The 19,689-nt window shown below is 37.8% G+C and overlaps 1 protein-coding gene across 1 annotated transcript in view; it reads left to right on the top strand.

Moving 5' to 3' along the window:
• The first annotated feature begins 2,431 nt into the window (after window positions 1-2,431).
• DENND1B (DENN domain containing 1B) overlaps window positions 2,432-19,689 on the top strand; it is a 234,348-nt gene continuing 217,090 nt past the window's right edge. The window contains exons 1-2 of the mRNA XM_070746382.1: window positions 2,432-2,922; window positions 6,242-6,306. Coding sequence (XP_070602483.1) covers window positions 2,906-2,922; window positions 6,242-6,306 — 82 coding nt within the window. The 5' untranslated portion in view covers window positions 2,432-2,905. The remainder of the gene's footprint in view (window positions 2,923-6,241; window positions 6,307-19,689) is intronic.

Genomic DNA, 19,689 nt, shown 5'->3' with positions numbered 1-19,689 from the left:
ACTGATTAGAAACATGATTCTTAAGTGTTATATCCAAAGCTCAAAAATATTTGTAAGATTATGCCTCTATGCATTGTTTACTTAATCCATCTAAGAATAATTACAGATAAATTACAATGTGCTTTGTACAGATATTCCTTTTTTGGGTGACCTAGATTGGGCATTTAAGGTGCCACTGCCTCTGCAAGGAAGGGAATGTTATCTGCAACTGTTCTTCACTTGGCTTTCTACTTGAAAATCACCTATTTTCCCATTGCTTCTTCTATTTCCTTTTATATAGAATCTGTCTTTCACTATAAAACATTCGTGCTTTTATTGATTATAGGAAGCTTCTCTCTCCAAAATTGCTTTGGTTAGCAAAACTTATTTTCTCTGTGGGTTTGTTACAATAATTAAAAAAAGAAAATAATAACAAAAAAATGGATTAAAAACTGAAGAAAATTGTTCTATTCACTGCTGACAAAATACAAAAGTTGGAGAAGAAAACTGATGGAAAATGTGAGTTACAATGATTGTAACTAGAACAATAATTACGTATATTTCTGTGTTGAAAATGGTCCATTCATGAAAATGCTAAGCACTGATTAGAAACATGATTCTTAAGTGTTATATCCAAAGCTCAAAAATATTTGTAAGATTATGCCTCTATGCATTGGCAAGCTCAGCCAGACTCACCTGTCTCATTCTCCATAGGTCTTCCCCACCCTGTGAAATATCTCGGGCTCTGCTTTCCACATCTTGGGAGGCCTCACAGGTCTTGGGGCCTGCTTCTAACTTGACCACTCGAGGAATTGCAGGAGGCGGCTTGCCCTTCAGCTAGCTCCAGGGGCGAGTAACACCCAACTTAATTTTTGCAGCTTCTGAGAGGTGGCCGGTTGATGTGATATGAAAAGCAGTTTTCCTAGAGGCAGCTTCATACTACCCTGAAAGCAGTTGTTATTCTCATGATCTTTTAAGGCACTCCGTTTTAATCACAGATGTAAGGGGTCCTGGGGTGCTGCAGTAGTTATAACTTTGAAACTAGGGTATAAATAGCTTTTGGGGAGGGCTTGTCATAACTTCAAATGAACGCTAAGTGACTGGTCGTAAATCAAGGACTATCTTTAATCCAGACCTTAGAAACATATGTTTAAAGAATTTTCAAACCAAAAGATAATTACACAATTGCAGTGTAATTATAGCCCAATTATTATTTTTCAGATATAGTGGAAAATCCTTTGGATAAATTTAGTGCTTTGTAAGGAGAAATTTAGTGCTTTGTAAGGAGAAAGGAGAAAGTAGTGGCAATTGAACATTCATGCCACAGAAGGAACATGATATTGGTGGAAATTGCAAAAAAATTAAAATCAAATCAAAAAGTCCTCTACTTTTATTTTTTACACTACAGTACTCCAAAACTTTTGATTGTATTGACCCTTCAAAATTTGGAAAATTTCTGAAAGCAATGGGTATATTCCTGTATTTGATCATTCTGATAAGTGGTTTCTGAAATAGCACATGAGGTGGATGAAGAGTACTGGAAGCAACAGGAACACACCTGCATAATGCAGGGGAAGACAGAACAACTTGGAAAGTTGTTCTATAGGACCACAAGAGTGAACACAACATTAAGAGGTAAAAATGCAATACAAGCAATTTCCTCCAGTTTCCCTCTTTTTAGCAAACTTATGCTCATTGATATTTTCATCGGCTATTGCACTAGAAAAATAATGCCAACTCATGGCCAAGTAGATAGCAGCCCTAATTTGCAGATCACATAGTGAGTGATAGCATGAAATTCCTGTTGCTATCCATCTATTTTTATTTACTTTATCAATACTTAAACCTTTGAAAATCAGGCTAGCACTTTCAAAAAAGTTCTGGGAGGGCAACATATTAAAGTGGAAAGGTGACAACCCCTTATACTGTAGTAAGCTTTTACCTTGTATTATAAAGGTCAATCATTTCAGAAACCTGACCTTCAGATTGATTTTTTTCTAGTTCTGTTCTTGAATTTTCCTTCCTAAAGCAAATTTATAAATGTAAACAACTATTATTTTTTAAATCTTTCTCAACCTCTTTTCAGATTTGCCTTCTTTTCAGGTTCCCCCCCCCCCCAAGTAAATTTGGGTACTCCTTGCACCTTACATATAAGGCTTCTGAACTGACAGCAGTTCCCTTACTCCTCCCTTACTCAGACAGCTGAGTAAGGGAGTAGCAAGCAGATCCCTCCAGAAAAGGGAATTTCAATTCAGGTATAGCAATGCTAACTTTTGTTGCGGGTTATGGAGGAGGATATTCAGTTTCAGTTCAATGTTAAAAGTTTAGTCCCTTGGTTTTGTCCCCCCCCCCCCCTTCCTCAAGTTAAGTTGCAAAAAGTCCACAGGCCTCGGGCCGGAATCTCCCTTTGCCTCCTTGATTTTAAGTAAATTGGCAACCGTAGCTCCTCGCAGGAGGAACCCTATGGCGAGGCTGCTGCTTTTCCTTCCCGCCATTGGGTTAAACAGCGTCCGTCCGTCGCAGCAGCCCTGGCCAAGGCCCAGGGAAGAAGCTCCCCCAGCCCCCGTAAGAGCTTCCTGCTTTCCACAAGGTGCCGAAGAAGCCGCTTCTCTGCGGCAGGAACTGAGAGAGGTAGAAGAGAGGCTGGGAGGGACGTGCTGCTTTTACGGCCGCCGTCACGCCGGGCCGGGGAGGCGAAAGAGCGAAGCTCGGGCCACTCTCGGCGAAGACGCCCAAGGAAGCTGCACACGCGACCCCGACCTGCTCAGCCCCTTGGGACGCGAGGGGAAGGAGAGCCAAGCGAGACGAGAGCCGGCGCTTCCCTTCCCTCTCGTCCTCCTTTCCCGACCCAGGCCGGACTGGCGCCCGCCTTTTCCCTTCAGGGGGTGCCTCCGCCTCCTGGGACCCCTCACCCCGAGATGCGACCATGGACTGCAGGATCAAGTAAGCGCGTGGCGCGCGCGAGAGGGGGAGGGGAAACGTCAGTGGAAGCGGGGCGGCGGCGGGGCAAAGTCGGCTGCAAAGGGAAGGCAGGAGAGAACGAGGGGAGGCGTCAGGCTAGGCCTCAAAACCACCCCCAGCCCCACTTTGCATGTGCGCGGCTGCTGAGGAGGAGGAGGAGGCAGGCCGGCTGGCCGGCCGCGTACGGGAGCTGAGGTCAGCAGGAAAGAGGTGGGGGGGAGGAGGAGAAGGGAGCGGAGCCCCATCCTCGCTTCTGGCGCGCACTTCTTTCGGGGGGGGGGGGGCTGCAATCCCAAACCAGATCGGTGGGGAGAGAGCTCCCTTTGGCAAGCACTTGGGCTTGCTTAGGTGGGCTCCTCCGGCTCAGGCTCGGCTTGCTTTGTCCTTGGTAAAAAGTAGCTTATGTAGTCAGTCCAAAGCTACTCTCCTCCCCCCCCTCCCCACCTCCTTCGCAGTATAAAATCCGACTGTCCTTTTTTTTGAATGGCCGACAGTATACAGTAAGCAAAGGCAGTATCCGTCTGCCTTTGCTTGGCTCTGCCTCTGCTGGGTTTAACCTTCGTGGCCAGCGCTTGACACAATCAAATGAGAGTCAACAAGTAAAACACAAGACACAGCACATCTGTGCAGAAGGAAGTCCAATAAGAAACACAGCAGGCCAAGGCTGGTGTTTTCTTATCTCTTGGCAACCTATAAACCCACATGAACTACTTTTATCCCCATTTCTGCTGCCCAGTCTCAGTTTAGTTATGAACACAACCACACACAATATGTATCTTGGTATCTAGTATACAAAGATATAACAATGTTTATATGCATGATACCAGTAAGAGAGAAACAGTTTGGACAGGGGACGGTAGGCACGCTGGTGCACTTATGCACGCCCTTATGCACATCTTAAGATGTCATACTCCCCTTTCTCCAATGGGTAGGATTTGAAAAATAAACAGTATACTGTAGTACTGTACTGTATGCCAGGTAACAATTTGATAGCATCAAAATTCCCCTGCATTAACTGAAAAGATAATATGTGGCAAGAGGGGGCAGGAGGATGTTGGCATAGGAAATTCCCATGACTGAAAATAATGTGAGCAGAATGATGCCACAGAATTAGTGGAGATAAACATTTTCTGTTTTAATAATTTCCACAGTGGGTTGGAAAAAATATACACCATTTGAATATCTGCCAATTCCAAGGGATTATTTCTAGAGTGAAAAATGAATGAATTTTTTCCTCATTTTAGTGATGGCGGCTAAAATCCTTTCCTGGCTTTGTAAAGCCTTGGTAAATCTTGCATTCTGAACTAGTTTTCATAGTTTTGCAAACTGACAATGATCTATTCATGGTGACCCAGCTGGAAAAGACATAAAAGCCCTTGCTTTTATGAACTGGTTGACATATTGAACTGGTTTGATACTTCATGGTGTAAAGTAACACCATTTGAAAGGCCTTTTTGTTGGAAGCCTAGAAGCAGTTATGCAGAAAACAGAAATATTGACCTATGGGGTGTTTATCTAGTTTCTAAAGAAGTTGTGGTTATAGTTGGAGAACCTGTTATAGAAGTTTTCTTTTCAGTCATTGTGGGTACTTCTGGAGTTAGCACACTTAACTACCCAAACCATTACAGGAAAGAGCTCAGTTGCAAATCCTATTATAGTGCAATCTTGTGTACAGTTGCTAAGGAATAAGTTAGTCTCACAGAAGGACTAATTTCTAATTGAGCAAGCATAGTATTTACATTGTGTAAAGAATCATAACATCTTACCCAGAAATTGAAAATGGATTATTTTTGAGCTAGAAACCTCATGAATATAAATTTGGTAAAATAATAATAATTTCATGACTATTTTAATACATGGAATTTGTGTTCCACAACACATACGTTTATGTTCCTTAAACAACTGTGAAGTTTAATTTTTTTGAACGTAGCACATTCAGTTCCAGTTGCTGTTTAATATCTGCTACTTCTAGCTGCTGTTTAATATCTGCTACTTCTATTTACATATTTATTCATTCTTATGGTCAAATAGTTATGTAATCAACCAGAGGTTGACTTCTTTATTAGAGTTTGGGGTGGATGCTCACATGTTCATCTGCATGACACACTGATATTTGCAAGCTCAAATAATTATTGAAGCGGAAATTTCAATTTGCTTATTGCTTCTCAGTTGTTGTTCTGTCTTCAATTACCCATTCCCATTCTAGCACTCTTTAGTATTTTGTGAATGAATTATTTGAGTTATTGGCTGGAAATTTTAGAAGTTTAATTCCAACACAACTGGGAAATGTGATTCAGGGAAAACTAATATTAGCAAAATTCCATTAGAGTTTATTGTAAAACAAAAATCCATGCGGGGTCATAATGTCAAAATGAGGATAATCTTTCCTTGCTTAAGCCAATAGGTGAGTGTTATTTAAAAATGGGAGTGAACTGATTAAAAAGTCCTTTATCAAATTCAATTATATCATATTTTATATATTACATGGGCATTAAGAAATAAACAAACATTACAACTGCAATAACAATTGCTTTGAAAATTTATAGAGGACTATAGCATGTATAGAAGTTGGGAGGAATAACTTCCAAGGCATACATTGAAATTATGACATTACATAGGACATACTGGAAGTGTTTCAAGAATCGCAATGAAATTGCATGGTAAAAGGTAATCGACTTGCTCATTCACAAACTGTGAAATGATAGAATCCTTCAAGTTACAGCTACAGAATTTGAAATAGATGTTGAAAGAAGAACTGGCTAATGTACAGGATTATAAAGGATATAATATCAATAGTTTACATACATATGTATTTTGAGTGTATTTTTCTGTGGTCATTTATCACTATTTTATACTGTTTATTTCAATCCCTACTGAAGTAAGGGAAATGGATATTTCCCTAAAGATGTAAAACAAATGTTGTTTCTATCTTGCAGCAAGTTGTAGCTTAACTCTTCACTTTCAGTGTCAATTCCCACTTCTGTTTATCTTGGCAGGATTCTCTTTGTCCTTCGCAGTGATTCATTGCTGAGAGTTAGTGTACTAGAGCTGGATTAACCATTACATAATCTAATGAATTTCAGCAGTCAAGCTTAAATAATGTTTGTTGAGCTTGCATTGTAATACAATTTTATACTCAACGATTGGTAAATAATCATTGTGTATTCTAAGAGACAAGTAATTATGAGTCAATACTATTATGCAGTTTAATGTTATAACAAACATAGCATTCCTGTGATTAGATTATTTAAATGTTTGGGACCAATTCATGAGTAGTCAGATATTTTGTTTTTACTTCCAGAGAAAATCCAGAGACTACCTTTGATTTGGTGATACAAGTAAAATGCCAGGCTTCTGAAAATGAAGGTAATGCACATTTATATTCTGCATATAAATTAGTTGTGCCAAAATGTAACAAGTTATATTTTTAATGTAGATAGACTAATATAGTTAGGAAATGTGCTTAATTGCTTTTTATTAAGGTTATTTTTAGGAATAGAACTATATAATTATAGTTTACTACATTATATATGTTTTATATACTATTATTAGCTGTAGCAAAAACAATAATATTTAATTAGAGACATACACTTTGAGTTTGTGCTTTAACCTTTTTTCAATTTGCACATTATAATGGATTCCTTAAGTTGTGTTTTAGCAGTACATATAATTATGATGTTTAAGAAGGAACCCTCTTTGGCTATGTACACATAAGCATTTGTGCTGCTAATTTAAATCATTTGGTTGCCATTACTGTTTTAATAGCAAGTAGATAATAGTCATGTTAGGAAGGATAGTAACAACATTATGCTTTGTCTACTTAGATATGGTTATCCTGCTTAAATACAAAATAAAATAAATATTTTTCTCAAGATGTCTCCCCAAATAAACTTTTGTATTGGTTTAAACTTTAATTTTTAAAGTTGTATTTAGAAAGAATACCCAGTTTAGAAGCATTGTGGAGAATATAGATTAGCTAAATTCAAATGAATTTTGCAGGTAGTCCCCAGTTTATAACCATTTGTTCAGCATCTGTACAGGATTATGATGGTGTGGAAAAAGAGAATTATGATCCCTTCCTGAAATTATGGGTGTTGTAGCACTTTTACTGTCATGTGGTCAAAATCTGGGTGCTTGGTAGTCCACCTATCCTTACAACCAGATGTAAAGTGCTGTTACTAAACCCATTCATCTGTATGTCCTCCCATCATAGCCAGCCACCTGCGTGTGTGAAGTTGTGTCAACCTTGGCAGCTTTGACATGCATTCTGCCCACTTCTCTCTACCCTAAGTCCAGTTACTTTTGCATTTTTGCGCTGACAGGCATGCTGAGCTGATGTGAGGGACAGCTTTCTGTCTTGGTTACTGTACACCATTCTTTCAAGCAGATCTCATTCTTGCAATTGCACTCTACCTAAGAACACCTCTAGTTACAAATTTTTCTAGATAAGAACCGGGTGTTCCAGATTTTTTTGCCTCTTCTCAAGAACCATTTTCCACTTACAAACCCGAGCCTCCAAAACTGAAACCAGAAAAGGCAGGGAGAAGCCTCCCTGGGGCCTCTTTAGGAATCTGGGAGGAAACAGGGCCAGAAAAGGTGGGAAGAAGCCTCTGTGGGGGTCTTTCTAGGAATCTTCTGGGAGGAAACAGGGACAGAAAAGGCAGAGAGAAGCCTCCGTGGGGCCTTTCTAGAAATCTCCTGGTGGGAAACAGGTCTGGAAAAGGTGGGGAGAAGCCTCCGTGGGGCCTCTCTAGGAATCTCCTGGGAGAAAACAGGGCCTCCATCCTCCCTGTGGTTTCCCCAATCACACCCATTATTTGCTTTTACATTAATTCCTATGGGAAAAATTGCTTCTTCTTACAAACTTTTCTACTTAAGAACCTGGTCACGGAACAAATTAAGTTCGTAAGTAGAGGTACCACTGTATTTGGAGAAGCGGCTTTCCAAACCATTGCAAGAACATTTGTGTCTGATAGCTTTCTAGTCTTCCTAACATGATCCTTTTGAAAGTTAGATTGTTTCTGATAACCTAGAAATTATTTTGGGCATGCCTAGTTTACAGTGGGAATAAGATCATGGTGGTGAAAGTGAGCTGGGATGGCAGAACACAGGTCAGCAGGAGTGTCAGAGTGTAGGGTGGTGAGGGTGACTGAAACCAGGGTAGGACTGCTTCCTACCTTACAAGACAAGCCTCCAAAAAGTCAGAGATGGGGAGGAAATGGGTGAGTGAAAGGAGTTGGAAGTCTTTGTGAGTTTTGGGGCTGGGAGAGATGAGGTATACAATAGTTTTGAACGAGTGGTCCTTGGCTAATGATTGGTATCACTTGGTCACAAATGGCAACAAGCATTGTCAGGTTTGTGGCAGTCCCAATTGTGAACATGTCAAGGACAACTTTTAATAGATAAATGGAAGAATAAGCATTATTTGTTAAAAGCATGGTATTCCAAATGTGTATCCTCTGGAACAACACAAATAGGAAATTCTTTGCACAGTGCAACTTTCTATAACGAATCTGCCCAGGAAAAAAATCCAGAACAGGTTTTAAGATATTAGTCAAAAAAAATCATAACCCCCCCCCCCCCCGCAAATAAAGTAAAAATCAAGCAAAATATTTAAAATATCTAAAAGGATTTTTAAAATCTACTTCAATAGCAGAAAGGCCGGGGCATGCTACTTTGACAATATATTATCAAGCTAGGACATATAATTCCATTTACTGTGGAAAATTCTTCTAAACAATGGTTCTAAATGGAAAGTATATTAGAGCCAGATAATTTTATAAATATGGTTTTTTTTCATGCAAAACCTTTTTCTAGAATAAAATTAAAAATGCGCCATTAAAACAATGCTTCAAAGAGGTTCCACAGACTTTCTTCAAAAATAAACATCATGATGAATGCACACTAGGGTCATGGACCACAGAAGAATGAAGAGAATGAGATAAACCTGGTTACTTGCTATGTGTCAAATGGAAATTTTAAATCTAGTGAAATTAAGGTTTTAACCCTGCTGTTCTGTTCGAAAAAACTCCCCAATCTTATGTTCCCGGGTCTATTTGACCCGGACTGCAAATTGATCATTTTAGGTACTTATATTTGGTCTTTTTGAAAGCTTTTTTCACCTGGAAACAAGTTTGAACATTTCTGCACACAATGGAATGAAAATTGAACTGAAGAAATTAATTCTTATTGGTTTATTTTGCACATAAATGTGCCTCCCCCCCGTTTTTGTGAAAGTTTTTTCAATTTATGGATAGTTTTGCTTGCAAAATCCATTCTATTTTACTAAAGTTGGTGTGGGATTGGTAGCTTGAACAGTTCTGCACACAATGATATGAAAATTGAAATGAGAAAAGTAAATCTTATTGGTTTATTTTGCTGATATAATGCATGCACCCCCCATTTCTGTGAAATAGTCTTCACTTTATGGATAGTTTTGCTAGCAGAATGCATTCTATTTTGCTAACGTTGGTGTGGGATTTGTAGCTTGAACATTTCTGAACATAATGATATGAAAATTGAACTGGAAAAATTGATGCATATTGGTTTATTTTGCACATAAAGTTATTTCAATTTATATAAAAATTATGCTGTTAATTTCAAACTTACACACTTTTTTTTAGTAAAATGGATTTCTTTCATAAAATTAGTTATCTGGCTACAATGTGGTTGATTTTCAAAAGGATATTCCAAATATTTCTAGACAAATATGTATAACAAGTGACAATAATGGCACACAGCAAGGCCGGGGTGTGTGGCCCTTTTGTGGGAAAAATAAACCAATAAGAACCATTTTTTTCAGTTCATTTATATTTTTCTTATGTTCAGGATTGTTCAATTTAGGATATCAAACCTTTTGGGGGGAAATTCCTTAGGGATTTGTAGCCTTAAAAAATATAAATTGACACGAAATTCAGAAAGGATGGGGGGAGGGGCTTTTTGATCAAAATAGAAATATAAGTCTCAATTTTTCCAGTTCAATTTTCATATCATTATGTTCATAAATGTTCAAACTAGTTTTCCAGTTGAAAAAGTTTTCAAAAAGACCAAATTCAAGTACCTAAAAAAAATCATTTTGGTCCGGGTCTATATGACCCGAACAGACTAAACGTGACTTTTTTTTTGCCCAGAAAATTCCCCCCCCCCACAAATATTTTTTTGATGATCAGCATTGTTAAATTGAGTAAATGAATGCCTAAGATTTTAAAGAATATTTTGGATTTGGAGCATAAAAAAATAAAAAGTGAAAATGGTTGCAAGCATCTGAGGGGGTGGGGAGGCCTTATTTCTGATGTTAAAAAACCAGTAAGAATCGTTTTTTTCAGTTCCTTTATATTTTTCTTATATTCAGAAATGTTCAAGCTACCAATCCCACACCAACTTCAGTAAAATAGAATGCATTTTGCAAGCAAAACTATCCATAAATTGAAAAAACTTTCACAAAAACGGGGGGGAGGCACATTTATGTGCAAAATAAACCAATAAGGATTAATTTTTTCATTTCAATTTTCATATCATTGTGTGCAGAAATGTTCAGACTACTTTCCAAGTGAAAAAAGTTTTCAAATTGACCAAACATAAGCACTTCAAATGAAGAGTTTTCGGTCCGGGTTGTATGTGACCCGAACAGAAGATTTGTGACTTTTTTTGCCCAGCAAAAACTAAGCCCCCCACCCCCCAAAAAAAATTCTCATAGAGAGAACCCCTGAAATGATGAAAAGTCATGGAATTTCAAGTTTCAGATATGCAGGGAAAATGTTTTACAGGGGACTCAAACTTGGTTTCGGGTCGCATACGACCCGAACAGAACAGCAGGGTTTTAAATACTTGTACATTTTTCTTTTGTTTATATAATGCAACAAGCTTGAAACTATAAACTCTTTTGGATTGGAGGATCCTGTTATTTGTTTTGGAAGTGGACCTAGCCTAGTTTCAGGCTCTTTTCTTCTGACATTGCAAGACAAATTTGTGTGATTGGTGATTAAGCTATTCATTAAATTTTAGGCTGAGCAACCCGGAAATGACTCTCAAAAAAGAATTCTACTTATAGAGCTTTCCTGTCATATAGGAAATAAGTTATATTTGTGTGTGGTAATCATGGAATTGTGTATTGTAAGGAAGGAACTTCAAAGATAAATTATTCTGAAAGTAAGATTTTGGTATTTGTCAAAGGCCCTAAGTTAAATGAACAATCAATTAAATATTGAGGGCAGGGTCTTTGGTGAGTGTAAGGCCCATTAGGATTATATTAAGCAAAATGCCCCAAAATTGACAATAGCTCTGCAATTTTTCTATTATTTCAAAGGGACAAGATTTATACTGACTTTTAAAAAAGTATTTGCAACAAATGTTTATGCACAACTCTTACTCGGTGTTCATACCCATATAGGTCCTTTGCTTGATTAGGGAGAATACAGCCTAAATTTCTAAGGTTGTTTTCCAAAGGGTGTGAAGTGTGCCTAATGTGGTCCTTTGTCATGAAACTAGTATGATTAGAATGGAAGCCAGCATGTGGTTATGTATATTTTCATTCTGATAGAAATACCTTTTTTTGGTTTTGCAGTAGGCTTAGATCCCTCAATCTTGGCTTGGAAAAGTTAATTGGAGTTAATTTATAAGAAGTCGCAGAGTCATGGTTTTTCATAGAACCATGTTCATATTATTGATGATGGCTTATAAGTAGGTGTCATGAAGCAACGTGTTATGAATTTAAAAAGTTAATTAGATTTGTCAGACCTTTCTAAAAAAAATTTAGTAGTGGTTTTCCCAGCAAAATATTCCCAGACCAGCAAAATATTAAACCAAATATCTATCTCTAAATTTAGGAGACCACTAACTGTAGCTATCTGTCAAGGAAAGTTCAGAGAAATTTCTTATTTTTATGTGGTGAAGGAGCAGTTGAAATACAGTTCATGTATTGTCACATTGCCCATTTTATTTATTTATTTGCATCCCATCTTTATTATTTTTACAACTAACTTAAGCCGTAAACTTATCTAATACACATCCTCCTTTCCCCCCCCACAACAATAATCCTGTAAGGAGAGTTGGGCTAAGAGTGACTGACCCAAAGAATATCTTTTACATCCTCCATATTAACTAAATCCTTGGATTATTTGAATTTATTTTATATACTATTTGTTATAGGACCAATAAGACTCAGTTTCCTTGAATATACATTTTATTTTATTGTTTAGAAAACCACTGTAATAAAAGTTACTGTTTATTTTTAACTTATTTTGTAAGTTCGGTTTCTCCCTTTTAGGTGGAATTTTGGTCATTGATTGTAATAAAGATCTGACTGATAAGCAATAGTGAGGGATTTCTGCTCTATGAATCTCATTTAAAATCTTATTAAACATTCCAACTGATGTTTCCTACTGTTTTGAAAGGTGCTAATGCTGTTTTCCTGTGACTGATTTTAGGCTCTTCTAGAATTATATATTTCTGTTGCCTTTTTCAAAATATTTCACTTATATTTATGAATTCAATATAACATGCATACATTCATCGGTTACCCAGCTTAAGCCTTAAATAGATTTTCATGCTAGGATAAGCGTTTGCATATATCATACTTAAAAATGTGAACCATTCATTGTCTGCGCCTGCACTCTTTTCTTCTTTATAAAAGAGATTTGTATTTTAAATGGGTGTTCTTTCTTTCTTTCTTTTTTTTGGTATCCCATCTGCTTGCTGTGCTTGATCTTGCTGTGAAGTAGAGGTTAGCATGTGACATCATAAATGTTGCTGGGAAATATCAGGAACAGAGAATATTGTCTTCTAAAAAGAGTGAGCAACAAGAAAGACTGGAAGCAAAAATGATGCTCATATGGATAATACAACTTTAATATTTTTCTGGGATTTTCATTATTCTGTAAAAATAATTTTAGTATAGAATTAAAAAAAAGACTGTTGCCTTGTTATCATGAATCTACTTATAGTAGATACTGAGAAGACCTTTTCATTAGTTAATGTACATTAACAGTACAGTATTTTGCAGATTGTTTTTTTTAAAGTTATGCATAATATTTAGCTATTCCTGTCCTTCATATTGCATATAATTAATTGATCTGTTACTTTGGAGTTCTAACCTCAAGAAGAAGGCTTTCAATTTCAAAGAATACATTTTGGAAATCATTTTCAATTTCAGTATAACTCAAATATAGATCACCCAGATTGTGCTTTAAAACCATACAATATATCTGAATTTAATGTAAGACAGATCTATTTTGTTCCATCCCTATGCATATTTGCAATGGTATCCATGGGTGATCTTCTCCCTTCAGTAATGTTACCCACGCAACATTAATATCTCCATGTAGCCTTTTTGGCTTACTTCTCCCTTACTTTTTAATATATTGTATAGAAGAGTGTGTGTGTGTGTGTGTGTGTGTAAAATGTGTGTGTGTAAAATATTTTAATAGTCTTTTATGTGTACTACCAGTTATAACTGATAGCCTTGGTAGAACACAGCTTCTAAAATCCCCAATTATTAAAAGACAGGCATTCCCACTCAGACCACAAATATACGTAGCATTCATTGATCAGGGGGCTAGAGTTTAATAGCCCCAAGTCTGGCAGCATAGAAGAGTCTTCAGACTCTTGCAGGAGACGAGGAGGGTGAGCTATTTCTCAAAAGAGCATTTCTTAGAAATTCAGTGAAGCTTCATGATCGACCATTGAGAAGTAGCAAGGTTATACAGATAAGCAAAGCTCATTTGTTTTACAAGCAATATTAACAATACTTTGAATGTATCACCTGAAAAAGTGGAGACTGCATGAGAAAATTCTTGGCTTGTATGCCTAGCTTTTTGAAGACTATGTTTATACATTGAATTCCAAATATAGAAATGCTAGGAGAGGATGGACACAATTAAGGATTTTTTTTGGTATATTCTTTTGTTAGTTTAAATTTAGGCGTATATCTTTGTACTACTATTGAACAAACAGGAAGCCTTATGTGATCATTTCAACCAAGCTTGCCTTAAATAGGCAAATTGTGGTGCACTTTTGTCATAACTAATGTATTTTGAACCTTACGTAAACCAAAGGTTCATTTACAGAAGCTGACTTTTTAAACCTGTACGATGCCTAAAGGAAGTTACTCTAAATTTTGGATTAATAATAAAGATATGACATGAATATTGCCAATTTTAGAGGTCTTGATAATCTGCTGGTTGGTGACTAAGAGCTTGATTTTTCTGCATTTGCTGATTGATGCAGTATCTCTCCTAGTAATTGTTTAATTAACCTCTTAAGGCACAACAAACAATTTTTAAAGCCTATAGACAAATTTATAAATGTGAGCTTCGGTTTGAGGCCTGTCTAATCACAAAAAAGAAGCAACTTGTTCAAAAACAAGGCAGAACTTGACTTTGCACCTAAATGTAGAATAATATTTATTTGTATATTATGTAATCATCTTGATTTCCAAAAGTTGAACAAATTTATCATAACAAAAGCACACATTTTGTACCTCAAGTTCATCAACCAAACATACTGAATACAGACAATTTTTCCAGCCATATGACCAAACACACAATATTATTGAAGAAGTGACTCCAGCTTTCTTTTTTTCTTCTGGGATTGTCTTCTTTCTCACTGACACATCCCTTTGGCCATTAAATTCCTTTAGTGCCCTGATTGTAATCAATTCACTTTTATTACATTTAATTTTAAGGCAATTGATTGGGTAGAGGTAGTATGCAAAGCTGCTGGATGTAAAATGCGAACAGTGGTAGTAGCAGTAGGTGATGGTGTATTGTGAGATATTTTTATAACCATAGCACCTGCAGATTGTTTTTCTATTCCCATCTTTCTCTGCTCTGTCAGTTAGTTGCACTCATTTCTCATTAATGTTTCAATTCCCTTTAAAAGATTTTCCAAAACCAACATCAAGTCATCTACAAAAGCCCTTAAGTTATGCTTCTTTTTAAAATATTTATTCCTACAATATCTTGTCTTATGTTTCTGTTCAGTATTTCAGGACCCAAAATAAACAAGAGAAGCAATAGCGACCTTCATTTCTTGGTGGTATACTTGTTTAGTACTATCACAGGTGGTGCTCTTAAGGTACTATTATCCTCCTGTTTTTAACAATAGTATTCTTCCATTCAGAAGACCAAATGAAAAGAATCAGATGGAAAGTTGCAGATGGTGACATTATTATAATATACTAGGCTGACAGGCACTCATCTGGTGCCATTGTAAGTTTGAAGAGCTACTGGTTGTTAAAGGAGGATCACCTGTATTTATACATGTATTGAATTATGAAATCAAGAACCTGTATATTCTGTTGATAATTATAGAAAATTATAATTGTGAATTGTGTGAGGTAACCTCTGTAAAAGGCTTTGCAGTACATTGACTGATTATCTTTCCATGCGCCATGTTGCCTTCCTAAATGAATCCATGCCATTAAAAGCAAGCACTTTGGAAGCAATCACAATTTGTGAATCACTAGAATTGAAGTTGCTCTCAAAATGACACCAGCTTTTGAGATGGCATGAAGGGGCCTCTGGGGAAAATTTTTATTTTTTTGTTTATTTGTTTGTCGCTCATTCTGAAACAGACTCAGGGCAACTAACAAGTGACATAAATACAATAATAGTAAAATATAATCAGATTACACAATAAAATCAGTAATATAATAATACAATAACATCCTAAAACAATGATGGTGAACCTATGGAATGGGTGCCACAGGTGGCACGCTGAGCCATATCTGCTGGCACGTGAGCTGTTTGCCCTAACTCAGTTCTAACAATGCTTATGTGTGCCGGCCAGCTGATTTTTGGTTCACACAGAGGCTCTGGGAGAGCATTTTTGGCTTCCAGAGAGCCGGAGGATGGGGAGGGTGTTTTTACCCTCCCCCAGCTCCAGGGAAGCCTTTGGAGCCTCCGGAGGGTGAAACACTAGCCTATTGGGCCCACCAGAAGTTAGGAAACAAGCTGTTTCTGACCTCCAGAGGGCTTCCAGGGGGTGGGGGAAGCTTCTTTTCACCCACCCCAGCATTGAATTATGGGTGTGGCCACTTGCACATGCATGATAGCATGCGTGCACACTCTTTCGGCACTCGAGGAAAAAAAGGTTCACCATCACTGTCCTAAAAGAACCACGCATACACTACAGTCAATCTAGTTCCATGCAGCATATCTGCTGATTTTAGTACTTAGCGTTAGCTGATTGTAACATTTATTTCTAGCAGTTTCCTCTTTGTTTTGTGCACTTATTCTCTACCTAATCCTGGTAAGAAAGTTTACTATAGCTCTTGACTATTTATTTTATGTTTTATATTGGAGGGAGGAAGAAGTAAGTTGATTTTAATTTTTAGAGATTGTCCTGTTAATTAAGCTATATGATATATGGAAAAGGACCTGGGGAGACTGGTCAAAGAGATGCTGCCAAGACAGCAGTCAGATAAGAGACAGCATAGCCCACAGCTAGAGGGTGGATGGGCAACTTAGAAGTTACCCTTTTCTTGTTTCTTAGGCTGTAAGATGAGGAGGAGAGAACAATTGTATTTTCATGTTTGCAAGATTCTGTCAATAAAGCTTCACATTAAAGCAGAATTGGTTTTGATTCCACGAGGTTGATAGAAACAGAAATATAAATGTTTACATTGTTTGCTTTAAAGAATTCTGAATTGGAGTAGGAAATTTTTCAAAGTCTATTCACCTTATAATTTATACATGAAAGAATTCGTATCATAGATCGTCCTTATTTAGTAACTGTCTCAGCAATCGTTCATTAAGGTCACAGATGTCAACTTGTTAACTTGTGGTTAGAACCTTTTAGGGAAGTGCTGTATTCTAGAGAAAAGCAAATTAAGAAGAAATAGCTTGTTTGAGCTTGGTGTTTAGTGGCGGGTGTGTGTGTGTGTGTGTGACAAAACAAATAAAATGGTCAGGCACAGAATACTCTGAGAGAACTTTACCTGAATGGGATGAATGCAATGAGTAGTCTTTGCAATCTCTCCCTCTCTGTCACATGGTTTGCTTATGGTCATTTTTCTGGAACCAAATGCAGTTACTAGACAATACTATCTGTATTGCCATTGTTTTATTTGTCATTTTCTAACTGTAAGGTGTTTCTTGCAGGACTCTTCATCACAACTGGAAAAATGCTAATTATATAAGGAGTGTGGAAGTTCTGGCTGTCCCATAGTTGCTGAATGATGACCCAGAGATTTCAGTCAGCATAACTACTAGTAAAATACAATGTGTGGGGCTGACTTGGAGGCAGGATGGGCTGCTAGCTGGAATGCTTAATTGGGCTCATCCCTGTGGCTCTGGAGGTACTGTGAGTTCAACGGAATTATGCATCTCTACCCATTATGCAGGTGCACCTGTGTTCCGGCAAGGTTTTTTGGTTCTGAACATACTGTTGGCACCTCCAGAGCTGCGGAGGCGAGCCCAATTAAGCATTTCGGCTAGCATCCCACCCCTGCTTGGAGGCGACTAGGGCATGAGTTATTTCTGATCCAAATTCAAGTGCAGTTTGTGGATTGAGTAAAACCCATGCAAATTCAAGTGCAGATTGTGGATTAAATAAAACCCCTGCAAAGACTGTCCTAAAGCTACCTCCTCTTAAGAGCAAGAGCCACAAGTTTAAGAGAACCTCCAAATGGTGTACCAATTCTGTCTGGGTCAGTACAGAAGTAGACCTGAAAAATCTCCAGATTGGGGAAGTTTTAGAAACTGCAATCAGTCTTGCTGAAACTGAGCCAAAGCCTGCTTTTCCCCTTTCAGCCCTGACAGATTCTAGACACTGGGAAAGAACTTCAATGGCACCACTTGTTTGGTCCTGGATGGAGAGGTACAATTGGGTGTCATCAACATAATAATCCAATGCTGCTTCATGACCTCCACATGTGCCCTAATGTAAATGTTAAATAGGAGCAGTGCCCTGAGGAATTTTGCAAAGCAATGTCATTGAATTGGTTCTATCCCATATTACCAAGGTCTTTATTTTCAATCAAATATATGCCCATCTATAGTTAGTTTGCAGAGGCTTTATTTTTAATATTAAATAATAAAATAATATAAGAAATAGCAGATGGGATGTGAGTCCCCAAAAAGTTCCAAACAAATTTGGAGCATTACCTTTATGAGTTTTAGCAACCAGAACCTAGAGCGGTGGGTCACAGTGATATCAAGGCCAAATGTGAGAAAATGCCTAGTTTGGATTCAAGTGAGTTTCAGGAGCAAGAGAGTCAAATTTCAAGAACATGCAGTTCACAACAAAATTTTGCTGCAAAGTCCCTACCAGGAGGATTGATTAAAGAACACCCTTGTAGGTGAAGAGCATGCAGAGTTATTTTATTGTGCTTTGCATCATGTACGGTGCGCCTGGAAGTTGGATGTTGCTTCAGCAATTCTTGCTTATCCCCTTTACCATTGCCTCAAATCACAGCTCCAAAAACTCTGTCTACTTCAGTGATGGTGAACTTATGGCATGTGTGTCACAGGTGGCATGCAGGAGCTGAAATGGGCAACGCCTCATGTGCCCATATCTGAGGGCATGTGTCAACTCCTACATGCATGCATGCGCTGGTTATTTGATTCTTTGGCCTTCTTTTTGGCTGTTTTTGCTCTTCCCAGGAAAGCCTTACAAAGCCTGGGGATGGGGGAAAACGGGCCAATGGGCCAACTGGAAGTTCAGAAACAAGCTTCTGGTTGGACCGTTGTGCCATTTTTCGCCATCCCCAGGCTTTAGGAGGCTGGGAACTGTGAAAAATGGCTTAACAGTCCTATCTGCAACATCAGTGAGTCCTGTGTGCATGTGCAGCAGGGCAGTGTGTATGGGGTGGATGGGTTTGCACATGGGCATTGCGTTCTGTGTGGGGAAGCACATGTGTGCTATTGCACATGCATGTACCCTGTTGGCATCCGAGCCAAAAAAAGGTTAGCCATCACTGGTCTACTTCCTCAGGACCAAGAATTCAGATTCTTCCCTGATAATGGTGAGTCATGCATCTGTAGGAGCTGTATAAATAGAGTCTATTTAAGAGCAAATCCCAGCCCCTCTTAACCAGGAGGGATTGGGTCACCATACACAGGGCGGCAAAGTCAGTGGTCTGTGAATGTGAAAAGTATGTAAAATTAATTTTTGCTGTAGATATTGCCACAAGGTAATGCCTGAGAAGGATTCTTTTCAGCTGGGTTCATTCTTTGCTTTCTTCCAGTAGTGTTCTAAACTAGTGTTTCTTAAATATACTGTGGTGAAGGATCAGTTTTTAAAATTTCCAATCTGTCATGGACTGTTATTTTGTAAAATTTGATGAAAATGAATTATTAGAAATCAGGAAATTAGAAATCCCATTGATAAAATAGAAGCCTAGTATTTTTTACATTTAACAAATGTAAAATTGAATTGATCATATGCTTGAATATTTTGACAATGTCAGATGGCTATAAATTTGCCAGTGTTCTGAGCTAAAAAGCAGATTCACCATGTGAACACACCCCTCCCTCTAATGAGTTGGGTCAGCAGAAATCTGGGTTGGTTAAGTCCATTGTGGCTATGAACCCCTCGCAACCTCTGACTCCACAGACCTATTAAAGTCTTCTGTACCATAAATCTGGGGAACTTCATTGCCATCCCGTTCATGTAAAGAAGGCATGGTGCTGAAAGGTAGCTCTGATCCTACGGTCTAACCTCACAAAAGAGTCTTTAAGAACCAGCTATCTGCAGAGAAGTAGTTCTATTATCTGTTCTATTAGAATGCCACAAATATAAGAATTGTTA

Source organism: Erythrolamprus reginae, chromosome 3 (genome assembly GCF_031021105.1).
Source record: "Erythrolamprus reginae isolate rEryReg1 chromosome 3, rEryReg1.hap1, whole genome shotgun sequence".
Taxonomy (NCBI): Eukaryota; Metazoa; Chordata; class Lepidosauria; order Squamata; family Dipsadidae; genus Erythrolamprus; species Erythrolamprus reginae.
Note: the sequence above shows the minus strand (reverse complement) of the source record. Positions and strands in the feature narration are given on the sequence as shown.